This window comes from Peromyscus maniculatus, chromosome 4, assembly GCF_049852395.1.
Source record: "Peromyscus maniculatus bairdii isolate BWxNUB_F1_BW_parent chromosome 4, HU_Pman_BW_mat_3.1, whole genome shotgun sequence".
In the NCBI taxonomy this organism is placed as follows: Eukaryota; Metazoa; Chordata; class Mammalia; order Rodentia; family Cricetidae; genus Peromyscus; species Peromyscus maniculatus.
The window spans coordinates 46,424,002-46,444,948 of record NC_134855.1 but is presented as its reverse complement, the minus strand read 5'-3'; the positions used below and the strand labels follow the sequence as shown (position 1 = coordinate 46,444,948).

Sequence of the window (20,947 nt, the reverse complement as noted above, 5' to 3'; positions counted from 1 at the left end):
AAATGAGCTAGGTCTTTAGAGAATAAACACCATATGCGCGCACGCACGCACACACACACACACACACACACACCCCTTCCAACCTAACACAATCACTCTCGTATAAGTAGAGAGCAGAATGGTAGTTACCAGAGGCTCCCGGTACAAGAGAATAAAGACAGAGGTCAAGGTGGCCCGAGTTTGGAGGAATGTCTGTTTAAGGTCTATTACACCGGAAGGCAATTGTGTGCACTGCTTAAAAGTTCCCAAGAGTAAATATTCGCATGAGAAAAAAGTAAGGATTTCTCAGGTGACATATATGTTTATTCACGTGATATAGTTTTCATTACACACTGCACTTCACGGCACTCCACAAATACACCTGTTTTCAGTTCATGTGGAAATAATAATAATAAAAAAAGATTTTTATGCCATAAGTAGCAAGAAGTATCTTTTTAAAAAAGAAAGCAACCTTGACTTGCAATGGTCATTTGCTTTTGAGGAATAAACAGATATAAACCCCGATGTGGGCCCTAGCTTGATGTACATGCAGACTAGGACACAGTAAAGTTGCCTTTCTTAAGAATAATTCCAAGAAGTTTTATTTACAAACAGGAGTTCAACTGAACTTTAGTTCCGTTACTGGTGAATACCACAGCAAAACATTTGTTGTTGTTGTTGCTTTCCCAAGAGACTAGAGTTTCTCTGTGTAGCCCTGGTTGTTCTGGAACTCACTCTGTAAGCCAGGCTGACCTCAAACTCACAGAGATCCACCTGCCTCTGCCTCCTGAGTGCTGGGATTAAAGGTGTGTGCCACCACCACTTCCAAGCACATTTTTCAAAAGTAAAGTTGGAAGAAGCATTTGTTACAGTTCCCAGAGATGGTCTGCAGAGCCTAGCCAAGCACTAAATCAAGAAATGGAATGGATGACAACTCTACATTATTAAATATGTTTTCTGTCATCAAGTCACCAACATAATATAATGGGAGACAGAATTTTCATCCTAAGAGATGCTATTTATCTGTTTTTTTTTTTTAAGAGTTTTACTCTGTTAATCAGGTAGTATGTACATTGACTCATTCCATTTCTCCCCAGGGCAAATGGTAGTACAAGGCTGTTACTAAGAGCTGGGGAGGTTTGGGCATCTCACAGACTCAAGTCAGTGACCTTAGGCTGCTCTATTTTTAACCAGCCATGCTGGGCTACCATATTGTTCTCCATATGCTGTTGCAAAATGACATGCCCTGGCCACTGGTGCTTCCTCTATCACACCCCAACAGTGGCAGGGAAAACAGAAAAAGGAGTTATTCAATTGACAAGACCCAACTCAGTCAATTCATTAGTGCTTTCCTGTGCGGGGAGTAACATGTTAAGATTAAAGAGTATATACTCAAGTTTGTTGATTTTTGTTTCTACAAAAGCATTACTGGCTTTAATAGAAGATAAAGATCTTGGATAATCACTGATCTTCTGATATGTTCTCAATTTTGAAATAAATGACAAAGCATAGACTTTCGGAGGAATTATCTCTATCGCAATGGGATTCATTAATGTTAGCCACTCCAGGACACTATAAGAAAGAAAAAGCTTCATGTGCATCATGTCAAAGGGCACCTAGCATGAGCTGTATCTTTGACAACAATATGGGCTGGCTCAGTTACACTGACTCAGGCCCTTGGTGGACACTAATGAGCTGACTAGCACAGGCTAATAACAGAGTGTATATTTGGGTTTGACAAAAACCTACAAATGCAGAACCTCTGACTCCAGTTACAATTACTCTCTGACTTTTAGAGAACTGAGCCTGAACAGTTAAAGACACAGCTGTCACCACTAGAGGAAGAAGAAACAAAGCAGTCACTCTCCACCAAGTCAGCAGCATCCCACCGTACAGGTGTGACATTGTGTTAACAGTCTGAACATTAATCATAAATCCATTAAATGTCTTCTACTCGTATCAGTGGCCTTGAGAAAACTCACTCCCCCTCACACACACAACACACTCACTCACAGAGACATATGTCATAATTGGCAGTTGAAGGTTGCGGACCCTTTTGTATAAACTCTTAAATCAAGTTATGAGATTATACTAGGAAGAAAAAAGTATTTCTGCAAAAAGAAAACCGAACCTTCAGTCTTTAGATATTACATCACTGGTGTGTGTGTGTGTGTGTGTGTGTGTGTGTGTGTGTGTGTGTGTGTGTGTTTTAGACAAAGAAAGCCAAGTGCAAACCAAGCTATCTTCATCTTTAATATTTCTCCAGCCTACTGAAGAGCCTGGAATCAGAATGGAAAAGAAGGCTGGGGAAATGCAGCCTTCGCATATGGTTCATCAGCTGCCATGTTTTCTGTTCTCCAAGATATACAACTTGAGATTTCCTTTAAAGTAGCGACACAAATGCAGACGGATTTCATGGGGTGTCATCCAGCAACTGTGCGGAGCCCTTCCAGTGTGCCAGCACCGGCAGCAGCCTGCTATTATTCCTGAAAGTCGGCTCGTCTTTGCAGAGATAGCAAGGTTAGACTTCTGTAAGTAAACATTTGCAGCCTTCAAACACACCCGCTTTTTCACAGGGAGTTTCAGCGCTGGATAGGATCAATGACATATTTGCACTGGATTCCAATCGTTTTAAAATAGAAGGACTGTCCTTTGTGCAAGACAATTTCAGCTCCGCAACAGCTGATTTAGTTCACAAGCAACAATACTGCCCATTGAAAAATGCACCCTCCTTAAAACAAATCATACTTTTTTGTTCCCAGGAAGCTCTGTTGCTATGTGCAGCAACAAAAGATACAAAAGATACATTCTGACATCCTCAATAATGGTTTTAGGCAAACCAAGAGTAAACAAGATAACAGCAGCAGCCTGAGCAACAGCCAAGGTGAGCTGTAGGCAGGGAAGGAAGGTTGGAGTGGAAATGGGTATTTGTGATCTAAGAAATTCAGTCTTCACTGATGAATGGGGGTGGGAGGAGGAAAGAGGAAGGCGACTTTTTTTTTCCAGTTAAAAGAAAGATGTGTGTGGTGCCGATTTTGTTTCACTAGTGCGTGTTGAATGCACAGCAAGGCAAAATCTAGTTTCGTGACTTAAGGCTGACTCAATGAAGTAACCTAAGTTTGTGTGCGGATACAATGGCGAGATCTAATCAAATTGAGGACTCATACCAAAAATTTCGTGACAATCCTTTCAACATTTCAAGAGTCTTCCGGTACCAGCAAGAAGCTTATGATTAGTCACGGGGTCCTACTATCGATTCAAATGACCATTTTGTATGATGGGCACCGGTCCTGTTCTGCCCTCTTTTAAAGAAACCACTAACGATCCGGAGTGCTGTCGTCACCCATTTCCTAGAACTGAGGGACTAAAACGGTGTCACGGATGGAAGCCAGGGAGCAAGCAGAAGCCAAAGGTCCGGGCAAATTCTTCTGCAGCGCGGCCCCGTCTCCCGCGTGCGTGCGGGAGTGGAAGAGCTGGAAGTGTGTGCGCTCCTCCTCCCTCCGGGCCGCGCGTCCCCATCGTTCCAGGATGTCAAGTGGGTGGCGGCTAGCCTCGGAGGAGAAGCCCAGCCTGGAAGCGCCGAGTGCCACTCTGATGGAGACGGCCGAGCCCCCGCGCAGCGGTTCCCCGTGGCCGGCCGCCGCTCACCTTTGTTCGCCGGCCCTCTCTGGGAGGAGGAAGCCGGGGAAGGAGGAGCGCGGGCGGCGACCCAGCTCTCCGCGGCCCCTTCGCGGCACCCTGGAGGAGATCGGCGGGCGAGTCGGACCCTCTCTAGCTCCCCGGAGGCCAGCCCGGCTGAGGGATCGGGGACCCCACGGTGAACACAAAGGTTGGGAGGTGTGAGCCCGAGCGCGGGGGCGTGCGCCACGGAGCAGGCGAGTGTGCACGCGTGTGAGTGTGTGCAGGAGAGCAGGCGCTCCGGCCCTTCTTACCTCTCGAAGATGAGCCGCACCATGAAGATGCAGAAGGCCAGGGGGAAGGCGAGGTAAAGGTCCTCCGCCTGCGGGAAGGTGGCTTCCTCCGTGTTCTTCAGGTCTGCCCAGGTGACATTGTGCGGAAGCCAAAACCGCTCGTTCCAGAACCAGGCTAAGATCCCTGCCATCTTGCTTTGTCCACTCCTGGGTCGCGGCTCCCGCGCTCCTCCGAGCTCTCTGCAGCGCAGGGCGCCCGCCGGGGATGCGCGCTGGGCTGGCCCGGAGCCTGTGCGGCCGCTGCTCCCGCCTGTCGCCGCCTCCTCCGCGGCTGCTGCGCTCCCAGGCTCACGGCTGGCTCCGCTCCTCTCCTCCCTCTGGCCGCGCTGGGAAAGGGGCCGCCTTGCCTGTCACGTGGCAGCCTGGCCGCACGCCCTGATTGGCTGGTGCTCGCGTCAAACAGCGAGGCACACGCGGCCGGCTCGCCCACGCCCTGAAGGCTGCGGGCCACGCTCGGGCTCTGGACCCGCACCTGGTGCGCCTCCTGCACCTCTGTCCCAGCCGGGAGTTGGATCGCACACGGTCGGACCGCCGGCTCCTGCCCCGTTGCGGTTTGCGCGCTCTCGTCCTCTTCCCGTGCGCAGAGAGGCGAAGTGGAGGCTGGCAGGGGCCGGGCTTCCAGCGAGAGCCCTACACTGAGAAAGAACCGCTGAAGAAGAAGTAGGGGGCGCAAAGGAGGAAGGAGTGGGAGGGGAAGGAGCATCCTCTTCGGTGCGAAAAGAAAATCAGGAACTGGGGCGGGATAGTTTGGCAAGAGACTTCTGCCTCCAACCCAAGCCTGCCCCCCCCCCCCCGACCTTCCTGCCACGTTTTACACTGCTGCTTCTCATTGAGCCGGCTCCCCGGGGAATAAGGCCCCTTATTTCGATTTATGAAATAGCAGGAGAAATTAGTAATTTGTGATTAATTAATTGCTTAATGATGGGGGTGATGGTGGTGATGACAGGAGCTGATAACAGCAGCGTTATGTGAAACTACTCCACTCACCTGCAAATACAGCGGGAACCACCTTTTGACTTGGTGGGTAATGGGGGGTGGTATTTATTCCTTTTCCCCCCTCCCTTTAAACCAAACCCTCAAGGCCTACGCTGTTGCCTCCAGATTCTCTCTCACCTCCTGTTCTTTGTCGAGCTTCCATTCATGCCTTCTCCACCCTTTGAAATTACTCAAGGTCAGCTGTGATTGCAAAGGTCAGTTCTTGCCTTAGTTCAGGCTGCTTGACGATATGGCTCAACCAATGAATATGTATTGCTCATACTCCCAGAGACAAAGTCCAAAGCCAAGGCTCTAGTGGATCCAGTATGTGGTAAAAGCACACTTCCGGAACTCTTCCTGATAGGTGATTGTCTTCTCAAAGAATCTCTTGTTGCAGAGGCTGGAAGAATGCACCCTTGTATCTCTCATCTTACAAGGGCACTACCCCTATTCCCAAGCCTTCACCCTCATAAGCTAATTACATCCCACGGGCTCTGTTTCCAAATGCCAATGCATTGAATTTTGGGAGAACACAAACATGCAGTCCATAGCAGTTATCTTTGGATGGCCAAAGTACTAATCTCCCCTCCAGACCTTTCCTTCCTGTGGTCATAGCTCAAGCCAAAAGGAAGGAGTCACTTTTTCCCTTCCCTCTTGGTGACATAGCTCCTTTCTAACATCACAAACTCTGCCCAAGTCATTTTAAAAACATAGTCTTCCATCCTCTGCCCCTGTTTGGCTGACATCTGATCTAAACAACCAGCATTTCACGCAACCACCTAAATCCTAATTCTGTCCGTGTTCCTCTGCTGTCTGCTCTCGACCATAGTGATGAATTTGAAATTTTTGTCACACAATTCCAGTACTTAAACTTGCTTCATCTCTGTTCTTCCCCAAGTAGAAGTCAAAGACATTATAATTTTGTAAGACATTTGGCTCCTTATTATCTCTCTGATCTTATGTGTTCTCCTCCCTCTGCGTCGCTATCGTGGCTCCCTGTTCTTCATGGACCATACCTCCCATGCCCTCACACTTCATGTGCTGTGTGCATTTTTCTGTTCCTGGAACATCTTTCCCAAAATATCTGTCTTCTCTTTCCTTCATTTTATTCTGGATAAATCCTCCTATTTGCCACCCAAGTTAATGTACAACCCTTAATCCCCAAAGCCACCATCACCATCAACACAACATTAACACCATTGCTACCTTGTCTCTAAAATGTAAGCTTCAAACGTTTAAAATATCTATCAGCCAGGTGGTGGTGGTGGTGCAAGCCTTTAAACCCAGCTCTTGGGAGGCAGAGGCAGGTGAATCTCTGAGTTTGAGGCCAGCCTGGTCTTTAAATAGATGAGTTCCAGGACAGCTGAGGCTACACAGAGAAACACTGTCCCCCCCCAAAAAAAAACCCAAATATCTATATCTATAGCTCTGTATCTTTATAGATATATAGATAGATATCTAGATATAGATAGATAGTCTATTTTATTAAATGTTGTAGTTTCAAATTTTAAAGAAAGTACCTAGTACATAGAGGACTCATTAAACTATTGACTAACTATAAACTAATGAATCAATGTTACTCTATCTCCCTCCCCCAAAAGGAGACATCTTTGGATGACGATAATATTTGAATAGTTAAATTCAATGTTTATGTATCCTTGTTACAATCATGTGAAGCACAAGGTGGGCACAAAGAAAGAGATTGTCCATTTCTGGGTCGAAGAAGGGAGATGTCATTGAAGTGAGTCTTCTTTGGAGAGGAGAAATCACCATCCGTATTCCAGAACATGTGTGAGCAGCTTTGCAACTCACCCGCTTGTGTTTCTTCTCTCTGTCTCATTCTCCTGGGCCCAGTTACCTGCTTCTCTCAAGCTGCATTTCTACAAGACAAACTAATAAGAGAACAACAGATCATGCTTCTCTCTCACCCATCACCTTTGAGAACATGGTGGGATTTGAAGAGTATTATAGAGGATGGGTTTTGTCGGGCAGTTCTAGAAGGAGGATTTAGTACTTGTCAGGATCTTGGATGAGTCAATTAGTCTCTACAAACACACATGTCCTCCTTTGTGAGCTGCATCAGGATGGCATCTATCTTATCTCTAGCCATTATTATGAAGTTAACATGAGATTAGACATGGAAAAGAGTCTATGTCAATTCTTCACCTTTGTGCCCATACACAGAGAAGCAAACACCTGTTTTGCTTGTCTAGCATATCTCCCTCAAGAAATGGCTCCATCATACTACCTATCACTCAAATAATTACTCTGAAAACACAATAAAGTGAACCATCATTTCTTATCTGACTGTATTTTGGTTAATTCAGGGATGGCTCATGATCGCAGTGAACCATCATTTCTTATCAGACTGTATTTTGGTTAATTCAGGGATGGCTCATGATAGCAGTGAAGGGTCTTCTGCAGATAATGGAGCTCTGGTCTGGATCCTACTTTGCAAACACTTGGATTCCAACACAGAGAATATTGTCCACCATACTTCATGGTAGAGCTGGAAAAAAACAAAAGCTAGTTTGCCACAGAGAGCAAAGTCAGACTCAGACAGTTAAGTGAAAAAAATCTAAGACACAGAGAGTCCTGTCAGCATTTAGCTTCAGGTCCCACACAGTACAAGAGTACTGATTGCCTTCTCATCTTTAAATTCCAAGGAGTTGTTTAACTTTGTGGAAAATTTCCCTATCTGGTTATATTACTGTAATTTTAACCCAGGAGTCTCATTATCCAAGACAGTACTCCAAGAGCACATGCCAAACTCTTAGAGTCCAGGGAAAGTTAGGAGAGGCAGCACCTTCCAGGAATGCCACTTTGTATCTTTAAAATAAGGGCTTCTAGTTGTTGCCCCCAGGAAACCAAAAAGCAATGGACACCTCACACAAATATATAGCTCAAGGAAAAAATGAACAGCTGGTTGGTAAGTCGAAGAGACTAGAAAAAAGTTGAGGAGTTGGGGTATAAAATGCCTGAACTACAATTAGGAAACAGCTCTGTAATCTGAATATGAAGTGGGGTACTAGAATACACCTGCTTTTCCAGGCAACTGGAAACTATCTACAAAGCTAAGCCAGTTTTCTCATCCTTGGGTGCACACCCACATCTTAGCTCTTCCACATGCCTTCAAGTTCACATATAAGGATTCTCTACTTCTTGGGAGAAAGAGAACAGCCAGAAGTTTCCATGATTTCCCACTATGAGTTTGAGCGACACAAGATTGTAGTGCCTGTTCTACAGAAAGAACACACAGATCTACTTGGGTAAGAGGATGTACTCTCCTGAAAACCAGATAGCAATGCACACCAGCACCACTCAAGGCACACTAAACATCAAAGAAGTGCCCAGCTAGTGCTGATAATAAGGTTCAGAGGAAGAAGGAGGCATACTGTTTTGAAATGGTGAAGGGAACTCCAATCAAGAGGGAGAACTGTAATTAGATTATGAGGAATGAGTAAGATTTTTAAAGAGCAGGAGCAGTGGGAAAAGGTGGGATAAATCTGATAAGAGCAATAAATAAAACATTGCTGATACAGCAGATAACAGATAGCCTTTAGTATGGAACAAAGGGATACACCTATGAAATTTAATGAGCCTGCGTTTTAGCTATGACTAGAGCATAGGAGCTGCTTTATAGTGCCATTCCTGCTATATAAGGCACACTTAGATTACACACCTGCTTACGTATGTTCAGTGCTTAAAACAAAGACAGTGCTAAAAGTAACCATTCAGTTTAAACACTCACCTCATTGACTATTTTTTTTATATTTGGTATATGTGGGGGTATGTGCAAGTGAGCTATTGTTAACCTGTTTTGTGCTGCCTGATATGGGAGCTGGGTACTAAACTCCAGTCCTCTGCAAGAGCAACAAGTACTCTTTAACTACCAAGCCAAAAAAAAGGAACTGGTAATAATAGGAAATATTATAACATTGTTGTACTCCCTTGAGTCTAAGAGTTTGGCAAAGTCACCATATGTCTACACTAGTTCGGGTTTTGGGTTGTTGTTGTTTTTGTTTGCCCAGGTGCCTACCTATGGAGATTCCACTCATACTGTATATGGTATGTGTCCTTGTAAATGATTTCAGCAATAGGTAGGCAGGATCTGTCTCTACAGTAGGCACATCAGTAATAACAATGTAAGAAGCTCAGTATTGTTGGTTGTTTCTGCTCTTTTGGGGGACCTGCCACCCAGCTCCCAAATAAATCCACACGCGAAGGCTTAGTCTTCATTATGAATGCCCAGCCTTAGCTTAGCTTAGTTTCTTGCTAGCTTTTCTTAACTAACTATTCCATCTACCTTTTGCCTCTGGCCTTTTCCCATTCTCTTCCTTCTGTAAATCTTACTCTTACTCCATGGCTTGCAGTGTAGCTGGGTGGCTGGCCCCTGGAGTCTTCCTCCTTCTCTGGCTCCTCCTTCTTCCACCTTTCCCCAGATTTCTCCTATTTATTCTCTCTGCCTGCCAGCCATGCCTATTCCTCTCCTGCCTTGCTATTGGCCAGTTCTTTATTTAGACCGTCAGTAACACAGCTTCACCAAGTTAAACAAATGCAACATAAACAAAAGTAACACACCTTAAAATAATATTCCCCAATACAGCATCTTCCCCCAACTTAAAAAGAAGAAATAAGTATTATTTAACTAACAGCATTGGGCTGATGATAAGCTAAGGTGTCAAACATGAAAGGAACATCTAGCACACAGAACACACTCCATAGCATGTGTTCCTGCCCATCTTTAGTCTTTGTTCTTGTTTGTTTTTCAAGAGTTTTTATTTATTGTTTGAGAATTTCATACAATGCATTCTGATCATATTCATTTGCCTCCTCCAACTCTTCCTAGTTCCTTCCCCACCTCCCAACCTCCTTAATCCCCTTCTCAAAAAATAAAGCATGGGGCTGGATCATGGTTAAGAGCCCTTGCTGCTCTTGCAGAGGATCCAGGTTCTATTCCCAGCACGCACATGTTGATTCACAACTCTCTGTAACTCCAGTTATAGGCAATCTGAAACCCTCTTCTGACCTCTGTGAGCACAGCATACACATGGTGCCCATACCTACATACACACATACAAGCAAAACACTCATAAAATAAGGTGAACAAATCTAATAAAAATTTAAATAAAATAAAACACAAAACCCATGGAGTCCAGTTTGTGCTGGCCAACTACTCCTGTCTGTGGGACATGCCCTTGAGTGTGGTTGATATACCAAGTGTTACTTCATTGAAGAAAATTAACTTTCTCTTTAAGCAGCAATCAAATACCATTAACTCCTTGTCTAGGGGTGGAATTCCATGCCCATCTCCCCAGTTCTGTGTGCTAGATTTTGTCTGCCTTGAATTTCTACAGTTTCTTATGCATGCTGTCACAATATCTGTGAGTTCATATGAGCATCTGCCCTGTTGTATCTGGAGAACACTGTTTCCTTGAAGTCATTCACCACCTATGGCTCTTACAATCTTTCTGTTCCCCTCTTCTACATAGAACCCTGAGCCTTGAGGGAAGGAAGTATGATAAACACATCCCATTTAGGACTGAGCATTCCAAAGACTTTACTCTGTGTATATTGAACAGCTGTAGGTTAATTACTATGTACTGTAAGAAGAAGCTTTTCTGAGGAGGGTTAAGTAATGCGTATAGCAATATGGCATTTGAGGTCATTTTATTTCATTGCCCATTTAACAGAATAATAGTACTAGGTCTGACCTATTTAGCTTCAGATTGTTCACCTCACTGAGAGTGTCAGATATGAGTCCCGTATCATGGAGCTGGCCTTAAATCCAATGTTTAGGAAGTGGTTGGTTACTTCTATAGCATTTGTGCCACTATTACACAAGAAAATGCTATATATCCATTAACTGATAAATGGCTAATGAAAATATGGCATGTTTACACAATAGAATTTCATTCAGCTGTTAAAAAATTAAGTTAACAATTTACAAGTAAATATATGGAACAGAAACAATCATCCTGAATTAAGTCACCCAGACCCAGGAAAACAAACATTGCATGTTTTCTCTTTTATGTGGATGTTAGCTTTTAACCTTTAGACATGTGTTTCATTCAAAACACCTAAAGAGATGAGATAGCTAGTAGGTGACTATGAAGGAACAGGCGATCTCCCAAGGAAGAGGAAATAGATTTTAGGATTATCAAGGACAGATGGAAAAATTTGAATTGTGGGATGGGGTATGTGAGGGCATATAGCAAGGTATAACTAACAGTAATGGCCTTTTGAAAAAGCCATATGGAAACCTACTAGTTTGAAAGCTTTCTAAAGTATAAATACATAAAAGAAATTTATATATGGTACCATATAATGAGGGGGTACAATACTCCAACTAGACATAATATAAGTAAAGCCCCCAGTATCAGGCCAAGAATGGGTTACCTCTTCTTGAGTTGTTGGTCAATGAAGTCCATAGATGCCTCCCCAAAACATTGCAGGCTATTGCCAGTGCTATTGGTTACCCTCCAGAATCTGATAATAAGATTTTATTGTTGAAGACACCACATACTTACGTTATAGAACATGGAGAAGTTGAGCTGGTACTCAACTAGAGGCTTCATCCCTTCTGGCTAGCATTCACAGTGCTGAAAGATGCTGTGCACACTACTAGAAGAGAAAAGTCATCGCCAGTCTCACCCAGCTGTGACTCGTGGGAGCTCCAAGAAGAACCTGCCTGGCTTAGTATTTCTTAAAACCATGTCAAGTAATATTAAAGAAGGTGTGGGAGCCCACAAAGGTTTCCTAGTGAGATTTGAGTTTGCTTACACATCAGGGCTGCATAAGGGGTGTGTGGTTACCAGGTGTTTGGAAGGGTCTGCACATAGAGGTCTTTTGCTCCACCCTTGGCATTTCTGTAAATAGCACTTTAGAAGAAATGGAAAGGGCTGGTGGGTTTTGATCCAGGCCATCCCAAGGCTATCCTGTGTTTCTCTCCCTTCTATATTTCCATCTAAATATTTCTCACTTGTCCCTACTCAAGAGTGCCCTGGGGAAAAAGTGGAGGCAGGTCACCCACATGATGGTTTTTCTCTTTGTCTTCCCTGAGAGTTCCTACCTCTGAAAACTTCTTGTGACAGCTGTCAATGATACTGGTATTACTAGATAAAACAAACAAATGGTTAGATTTCTTTGTATCTGTTTTTAATAAAAGTCTGCATAAATGTTCATTTTCCTCCTGAAATTTAAACCTACAATTATGACTTGAGAATCCATTAGACTTTGTTTGTCATGATGTTGCAAAACAACTAAAGAAAAGTGAGAAGCAACCAGATTATTTGACTATGATCTGTTCAGTTAAGGATTAAATTGACATTAGTTACATGTGTAAAAATTCATACATACATTTTATCCCAGCTAACAGGTAGAGTCAACCATGATGATATTTTATTATATGTACTTATATATGAATAGTATTTAGAAGGTGGGCTATCTGATTTATTTACCTGATTCTACTTCTCACTGTGCAAACTGAAGAGAAAAAGAAAACTCAACATTCCATGTGAATCATTTGTGGGAGGAGTAAATGGTCTAAAAACTGCTTTAAATTATTGACTTTATATAGAAACGTAGTATTTCATGGCTGGAAGAAATCTAATTTGCCACTAAGGCCATCAGCCAGATTTAACAACTCTAACGATAAGAAGCTCACTGCCTAACACAGTGATCATTCAGCTTGGACATGCTAGGAGTACTAGAAAATATTGAATGAATACATGATCATGAGAAGCCCAGAAAATTCTTCTTAGTCTTCATATATATAAGAGGGAATAGTGTATTTATATTGTCTAAATAGGCTTAGACCTCGAGGAAGGATTCAACTCTAGTTGCATCATCCTAAATGAATACAGTGCTTTTGACTAATCACTTCTGTATTATAGTAATAGGCATATCTGAGTGATAGCCCATGTCACACTGTGGTTACTTGCATCTATGATGATTATAACAAAGAAGAACTTGCTTGAGGAGTGATCAATCATTTAACTAGTAATTTATGAAGAATCCAGTACTTCTTTCAAATTAAACATAGAAAGAGTGGCCCAAAATTATCTGAAAAAAAAAATTAACAGCTGGGCATCATAGGAATCAACAGTCACCTGTATTGATAACAGAAGAAAATGGTGAAACTATATTCCATTCATTATATGGACACACACACACACACACACACACACACACACACACACACACACACGTAGTGTAAAGATAGGAAAGGAACCAACTGGCCACGTTCAAGGTGGAAATTGCTTGGCTGTCTTCTAATCGTATTCACTAGCTAAATTACTTCATGCCAAATAATAGCTTTAGAGAGTTCAAAATTCTCATGCATTCCATACCAAAGCTAGAAGTTGCTGTGAGCCATGGACTTGAGGAGAATTACAGCTCCAACTATCAAATCCATAGATGCCAAGAAAGCAGCATGTTCTGAGAAACAGCAGACATTGACAACTAAAATGACTTCAGGGGCCAGGCAGGGAACAAAGTGAATGGCATTGAAAACAGATGAGTCAAAGGTCATACAGGCATTCAACTTCTTTTCCTCTTTGTCTTTTATTTCTTCACTGACAACATAATGACTATAGGCAAGTCAATCATATCTGCTGGCCAGGGTTAGCTCTTTGCCTTTACACTTAAAAGACTATTTATGTAGGAGGTCATATTGTAAAAGCAATACTTTTATCAGTAAAGGAAGAAATCCATCTGGAAAATGACAGTCAATCTAGAAAGGAAGATGGAAATCTCAAGAGTCATTTAGTGTATGTGAAGATCACCAGATTTGGAGTGTGTGTGTGTGTGTGTGTGTTTAGCTGACTTTACCAACAATAACCTATATTTCTTTGGAAAACTTTCTTACTAAAGACTCAACCTCTTGAAATGTCAGAATTTTACATGTGCAATAGGGATAACACGTCATTCCACATTAAATAAAAGCAAGATTTCAGTGAGACTGTGTAGCATTTATTATAAACATGGGGGCATTTATTATCATTACTGTTACGAAATTTATAGTTTCTCAGAGATTTCCTTCTTCTAGGAAAGGAAGACTCAGATTTTGTGGAGAGAGTCTGCCCTCACAACAGGATGGGCCTTTACTTCTGAGGAGCCTCTGCACCCTGCTTGTGGTTCCCCACAACATTTCACCTTAGAGCTGCCGGTCCTTCTTAAACCCCAGTGACATTTTTACAGAAACACGTAAAGGGGCTGGTAGTTTATATAAATAACTTAGGAAGATACAAGCAGAAGAAAATTGGGGAAATTATGGTTTCACAGTCCTGTATTTTAAATTCAGGAGCTCCAGGAACAGGTGCAGTCAATGGGGACAGCTCTGTTCTAGGCACTTGAGAAGTAGATAAAAAGCTGGAGATGAAAACATGGTTGAGAAACCGGACACATGGGCTCCAATATAGAAAGACATCAAGGAGATCCAGAGACTAGGACCAAGGACAATTGACTAATATCTCTGGAAGTCTAATTTTATCTTCATAGAAGTTTGAAGCATTCAACAAAATCCAAAACCCCTTCATGATAAAGGTCTTGGAGAGATCAGGAATACAAGGAACATACCTAAATATAATAAAAGCAATTTACAACAAGCCAACAGCCAACATCAAACTAAGTATAGAGAAACACAAAGTGATTCCACTAGAATCAGGAACAAGACAAGACTGTTCACTATCCCCACATCTATTTAGTATAGTACTCAAAGTTCTAGCTAGAGCAACAAGGCAACCAAAGAGATCAAGGGAATAGGAAGAAGTCAAACTTTTGTTATTTGCAAATGATATGATAGTATACATAAATGACCCCAAAAATTCCACCAGGGAACTCCCACAGCTGATAAATACCTTCAGTAATGTGTCAGGATACAAGATTAACTAAAAAATAAAAAAAAAAAGTAGCTCTCCTATAAATAAATGATAAATGGGCTGAGAAAGAAATCAGAGAAACATCACTCTTTACAATAGCCACAAGTAATACAAAACACCTTGGGGTAACTCTAACTGAGGAAGATGTGTATGTCAAGAACTTTAAGTCCCTGAAGAAAGAAATTGAAGAAGATATCAGAAAATGGAAAGATCTCCCATGCTTATGGATAGGTAAAACCAAGATAATAAAAATGACAATCTTACCAAAAGCAATCTAGAGATTCAATGCAATCGCCATAAAAATCCCAACACAATTCTTCACAGACCTTGAAAGAACAATACTCACCTTTAGATGAAAAAAAAAACAAAACAAAACAAAAAAAAAACCCAGGATAGGTGAAATAATCCTGTACAATAAAGCAACTTCTGGAGACATCACCATCCCTGACCTCAATCTCTACTACATAGCTATAGTAATAAAAACAGCTTAATACGGGCATAAAACCCAACATGTGGATCAATGGAATTGAATTGAAGACCCTGACATTAATCCACACACCTATGAACACCTGATTTTTTGACAAAGAAGCCAAAACTGTACAATGGAAAAAAGAAAGCATCTTCAACAAGTGGTGTTGGCATAACTGGATGTCAACATGTAGAAGATTGCAAAAAATTCATATCTACCACCATGCACAAAACTCAAGTCTAAGTAGATGAAAGACCTCAACATATAACCAGTTACACGGAACCTGACAGAAGAGAAAGTAGGAAGAAGCCTTGAATGCGTTTGCGCAGGAGACCACTTATAAATATAACACTAGTAGCACAGATACCAAGAGCAACAATTAATAAAAGGGACCTCCTGGAACTGAGAAGCTTCTGTAAGGCAAAGAACATGTTAAATAGGACACAATGACAGCCTACAGAATGGGAAACGAGGTCAGAATGGCTAATCAAAACACTGATGACAGCTTATGTTGGAGAGTATGTGGAGCAAGGGGAACATTTCACCAACCTCACATCTGACAGAGGGCTGATCTCCAAAATATATAAAGAACTCAAGAAACTAGACATCAAAATACTGAACAATCCAATTTTTAAAAATGGGCTATGGAGCTAAACAGAGAATTCTCAACAGAAGAATCTCAAATGGCCTAAAGACATTTAAGGCATTGCTCAACATCCTTAGTCATCAGGACATGCAAATCAAAACAACACTGAGATACCATCTTACACCTGTCAGAATGACTAATCAAAACACTGATGGCAGCTTATGTTGGAGAGTATGTGGAGCAAGGGGAACACTCCTCCACTGTTGATGGGAGTGCAAACTTGTACAGCCACTTTGGAAATCAATATGGTGGTTTTTCAGAAAATTGGGAATCAATATACCTCAAGACCAATGATACCACTCTTAGACACATACCCAAGGAATGCTCAACTATGTTCATAGCAGCATTATTTGTAATAGCCAGAACCTGGAAACAATCTAGATGCTTCTCAACTGAAGAATGGATAAAGAAAATGTGGTACATATACACAATGGAGTACTACTCAGCAGTAAAAAACAATGATATCATGAAATTTGCAGGCATATGAATGGAACTAGAAAATATCATCCTGAGTGAGGTAAGCCAGACTCAGAAAGAAAAACATGGTATGTACTCACTTATAAGTGGATACTAGATGTAAAGCAAAGGATAACCAGACTATAATCCACAGCTCCAGAGAAGCTGGCTAACAAGGAGGACCCTAAAAGGGATGCATGGATAGCCCTGGGAAGGAGAAATAGATGAGATCTCCTGAGTAAACTGGGGACAAGGTGGGGGTAATATAGGGTATGGGATGAGGGGTGAGAACAGAAAGGAACAGGATTGTCAAGCTGGAACAGGGACAGAGTGGGAGAGTAATGAAAGAGGTACCTTGATAGAGGGAGACATCATGGGGGATAGGGAGAACCTGGTGTGCAGAAAGTTCCCAGGAATCCACAAGGATGACCCCAGCTTAGACTACTAGCAGTGGTGGAGAGGGTGCCTGAACTGGCCTATCCTGGTGATCAGATTGGTGAATGCCCTGTCATCATAGAGGCCTTTGTCCAGTAACTGATGGAAGCAGATGCAGAGATCCACAGCCAAACACCAGACCAAGCTCCAGGAGTCCAGTTGAAGAGAGAGTAGAGGAATTCTATGAGCAAGGAGGGGTCAAGCTCATGATGGGGAAACCTAGCAGAGACAACCAAACCAAGCTGGTAGGAACTCATGAACTTTAGACCAACAGCTGTGGAGCCTGCATGGGACTGGACTAGGCCCTCTGCATAAGCAAGACAATTGTGTAGCTTGGTCTGTTTGAGGGGCCCCTGGCAGCGGGATCAGGATCTGTTGCTTGTGCATGAACTGGCTTTTTGGACCCCATTGCCTATGGTGGGACACCTTGCATAGCCTTGATGCAGGGGGAGGGGTTTGGACCTGCCTCAGCTGAATGTACCAAGCTTTGCTGCCTCCCCATGGGAATTCTTATCTTTTTGGAGGAGGGACTTGGGTTGTGGGAGGGTTGGGGAGGAAGGCTGGGGGAAAGTAGGAGAAGGGATGAGAGGGCGATCTGTAGTTAGTATGTAAAATGAATAAAAAAATTCTTAATAAAGAAAAAAAATAAAGCATGATTCTCCATTTAAAATAAAAAAAAAAAAAAAAAAAGCCAGGCAATACACTAGTCCTTAAAGAACTCTTTTGCTCTAAATTTCTCCTTGCTTAGAGGGTAGAGGGCAAGGGAATAGAGTTTTTAAAAAAATGGAGGAATGGTAGTGTCTTAGTTATGGCTCAGTTGCTGTGAAGGATACCATGACCATGGCAACTCTCATAAAGGAAAACATTTAATTGGGGCTGGCTTACAGGTAGAGGTTTAATCCATATTGTCCTGGCAGGAAGCCTGGTGGCACACAGGCAAACGTGGTGCTGGAGACATAGCTGAGATTTCTACATCTGGATCAGCAGGAGGCAGGGAGAGAGAGACAGAGACAGAGACAGAGACACAGAGAGAGACAGACACAGAGACACAGAGACAGAGACACAGAGACTGGGCCTGGCTTGGGTATCTGAAACCTCAAAGCCCACCCCCACAGTGACACACTTCCTCCAACAAGGTCACGCCTCCTAATGATACCACTCCTCATGAGCCTATGGGGGCCGTTCTCATTTAAGCCAGCACAGGGAGAGTAGAGGTAACTACTATCAGAAAGGAAAATACTCAAGAAAGTAAGAAGGAAAACATGAAAATCCAAAGGTCTAAATCACTTCTTCCTTTACCAAGTACTAACATCTTCAAAGGACCATATCAAAATATGTTTCTAGCTCCTTCAAGGTCCCAGAGGGGGAAAACTTCCAAAGGTCTTGGACAACATGATGGTGGATTTTCCTAGCACATAGACAATTGCTCAGTGAGTTAACCAGTGTCCTTCCCTAGCCTTTTGAACATAATTCTGCTATTTTGAGTAGTGGGACATCACTGGTGCTGTCTGAGAACTGACATTCAATCAAAGGACTGTGTTATATTTCTTTCTCTCATCATCAGTTCTCACTAGTCAGTTTGTTCTCATCTGTGGATCCCAGAAAGAAAGAAGAAACTCTGAGGGAACTTCCCCTGCACTCATTGCTAACCATTCATTTTGCCTTCAGAAGTATATCTAAGTCAAACGTTCATGTCCAATGTGAAATATCCATTACCTGACAATTATTAATGTACAGCCCTCTCTTCATATATCTCTATTTGGAAAGTACAAATAATGTAAAGTCATTCTCCTAAAATTAAAAATATTCATACAAGTTTGCATAAGGACCAAAGCAGGAAACTCTCTTTCACTGTTCACCACAGCACCAATGCTTCTATAGGAAAATTGTTTTGTAAACTTTTCCAAGAATGAATTGATCTCATTGAATTGAATGACCAATACGCTGTAATACCGTCTGCTCCTCTGACTGCATGTGACAGTCTAAAACTGAGGAATTTTGTGTGACAGATGTATAGACTGAGACATTTTTACTTGTCTTGAATGTTCGTGATGACTAAAGTCACTCAAATTTTGCAGTACAATGAGAACATAGAATGATAGGATTTAGAAATTACTAAGATTTTTTTTAATCTGCCCAGACGTAGAAGATTCAGGCATTCTGAACTCACCAACTATATATTTTGTCAGAAGATAGACCCAGTGATACAAAATTAATAATGGAATCTGGAGGACCTGGATTTTCTTGAATATTTATAAAGAATTTGCCTAAGAGATTTCTTCTGTGTTCATTTGTAATGTGAAACAGAGGTCAGATCTAAGTTTAAGAGAAAGTTTAGACAAAGAGCTAAAGAGGCCCACAGAAATCCACAAAGATACCCCCACAAAAGACTGCTGGCAATGGTTGAGAGACAGCCGGAACTGACCAACTCTGGTGATGGGATGGCCAAACACCCTAATAGTTGTGCCATAAAGCCCATCCAAGGACTGAGGAATCTGGATGCAGACATCCACGGCTAGGCCCCGGGTGGAGCGCTGGTAGTTTAATTAGTGAGAAAGAGGAGGGTTTATATGAGCAAGAATTGTTGAAACCAAGGTTGGATAAAGCACAGGGACAAATAACCAAATGAATGGAAACACATGAACTATGAACCAATGGCTGAGGGGCCTCCAACTGGATCAGGCCCTCTGAATAGGTGAGACAGTTGATTGGCTTGATCTGTTTGGGAGGCATCTAGGCAGTGGTACCAGGTCCTAGGCTCGTTGCATGAGTTAGCTGTTTGAAACCTGGGACTTATGCAGGGACGCTTGGCTCAATCTGGGAGGAGGGGACTGGACCTGCCTGGACTGAGTCTATCAGGTCGATCCCAGTCCTCGGGGGAGACCTTGATCTGGAGGAGGTGGGAATGGGGGGTGTGCTGGGGGGAAGGGGAGGGGGGCAGGAAGGGAGAGAACAAGGGAATCTGTGGCTATTATGTAGAACTGAATAGTATTGTAAAATAAATTAAAAAAAAGAAATAAATCAACAAATACTCCAAAGAGAGAGAGAGAGAGAGAGAGAGAGAGAGAGAGAGAGAGAGAGAGAAAGTTTAGAAGTTTTGATGTGTCAAATTGCCATAAGAATATTCTTCCCGTTGGAAACAAAAACCACAAAATACTAATTAAGGGTGCTTAACAGCCATCAAATTTAATTATTTGTTACCTGTCATGGTTTCATCATCATCTTATAGAAAGTGTGTGTGGGCATCCCATTTCATTACAGAACAGCAATTGCTGCACTAACTCAGTATTTTGGAAGTATTTCTGATATTCATTGGTATCAGATGGTAGCCAAAGGAAAAACTTTAGATGTCACAGTCAGACAAATTTTCAATTGTGGTTTGCAAAATTAGTTTCCTTGATGTCATAATGCCTCAAATAAAAAGACTGTCAAGAAAAAATGGGGCTGAAAAGGTGACTCAGCAGTTAAGATGACTTATTGCTCTTAAAGAGGACCTGGGTTCAAACCCAGTGCCCACATTAGGTAGTCCCTTCCCAAGGGATCTGAGGCCTTCTTTCAGCCTCCACAGAAATCTGCATGCACATAGTGCACATAAGCTCATGCAGGCACACACACACACACACTCATCATTGCTTTTCTCTTCTTCCACTTCTTGGCCATGAAGAAAGCCATTTCATTCCAACACACTCTCTAACCCAAAGCAGAGATCAACTCACCTCATGAACCCAACCCCCTTTCTCTTTGTTAAGTGTCTCAGAAATTTGCTATTGTAATGGAAACATAGCTAACTTAATTGTATTTTAAAATGCAGGGTATGGGCTAGACACACTGCTCAGTACAGCAGGGCCTGCCTGGCAGCTATGGGGCTTTGGGTTGGATCTCCCAGGTCTGCAAAATGAGCAAACAGAAGTGAAGGAAGGGAAAGGCCTGTGATTTATACCAGGCCATTCTAACTATGCTCCAACTACCAGGAGTGACCAAGCAACCCTGGTACCTTCCCTTCTAGTTAGAACAAAAAAAAGAGCGGCTGTCTTCGGGAGGTACCAGTGAAACTGAGGATTAATAATTCTGAACAGGGCTGTTTACCTTAAATAACAAGTATTATCTGGGTAACTCTTATTTTTTCTTGAATTTT

At 42.4% G+C, this 20,947-nt stretch overlaps 1 protein-coding gene across 2 annotated transcripts in view; it reads right to left on the bottom strand.

Annotated features, from left to right (window-relative positions):
• Cers6 (ceramide synthase 6) overlaps positions 1–4,279 on the bottom strand; it is a 262,719-nt gene extending 258,440 nt beyond the window's left edge. Inside the window, exon 1 of one of the 2 annotated variants that reach the window (XM_006972379.4) lies at positions 3,912–4,279. In XM_006972379.4, the coding sequence (XP_006972441.1) occupies positions 3,912–4,081 (170 nt within the window). In that variant the 5' untranslated portion in view covers positions 4,082–4,279. The remainder of the gene's footprint in view (positions 1–3,911) is intronic. The other variant, XM_006972378.4, reaches the window with a different exon arrangement.
• Positions 4,280–20,947: the final 16,668 nt, after the last annotated feature.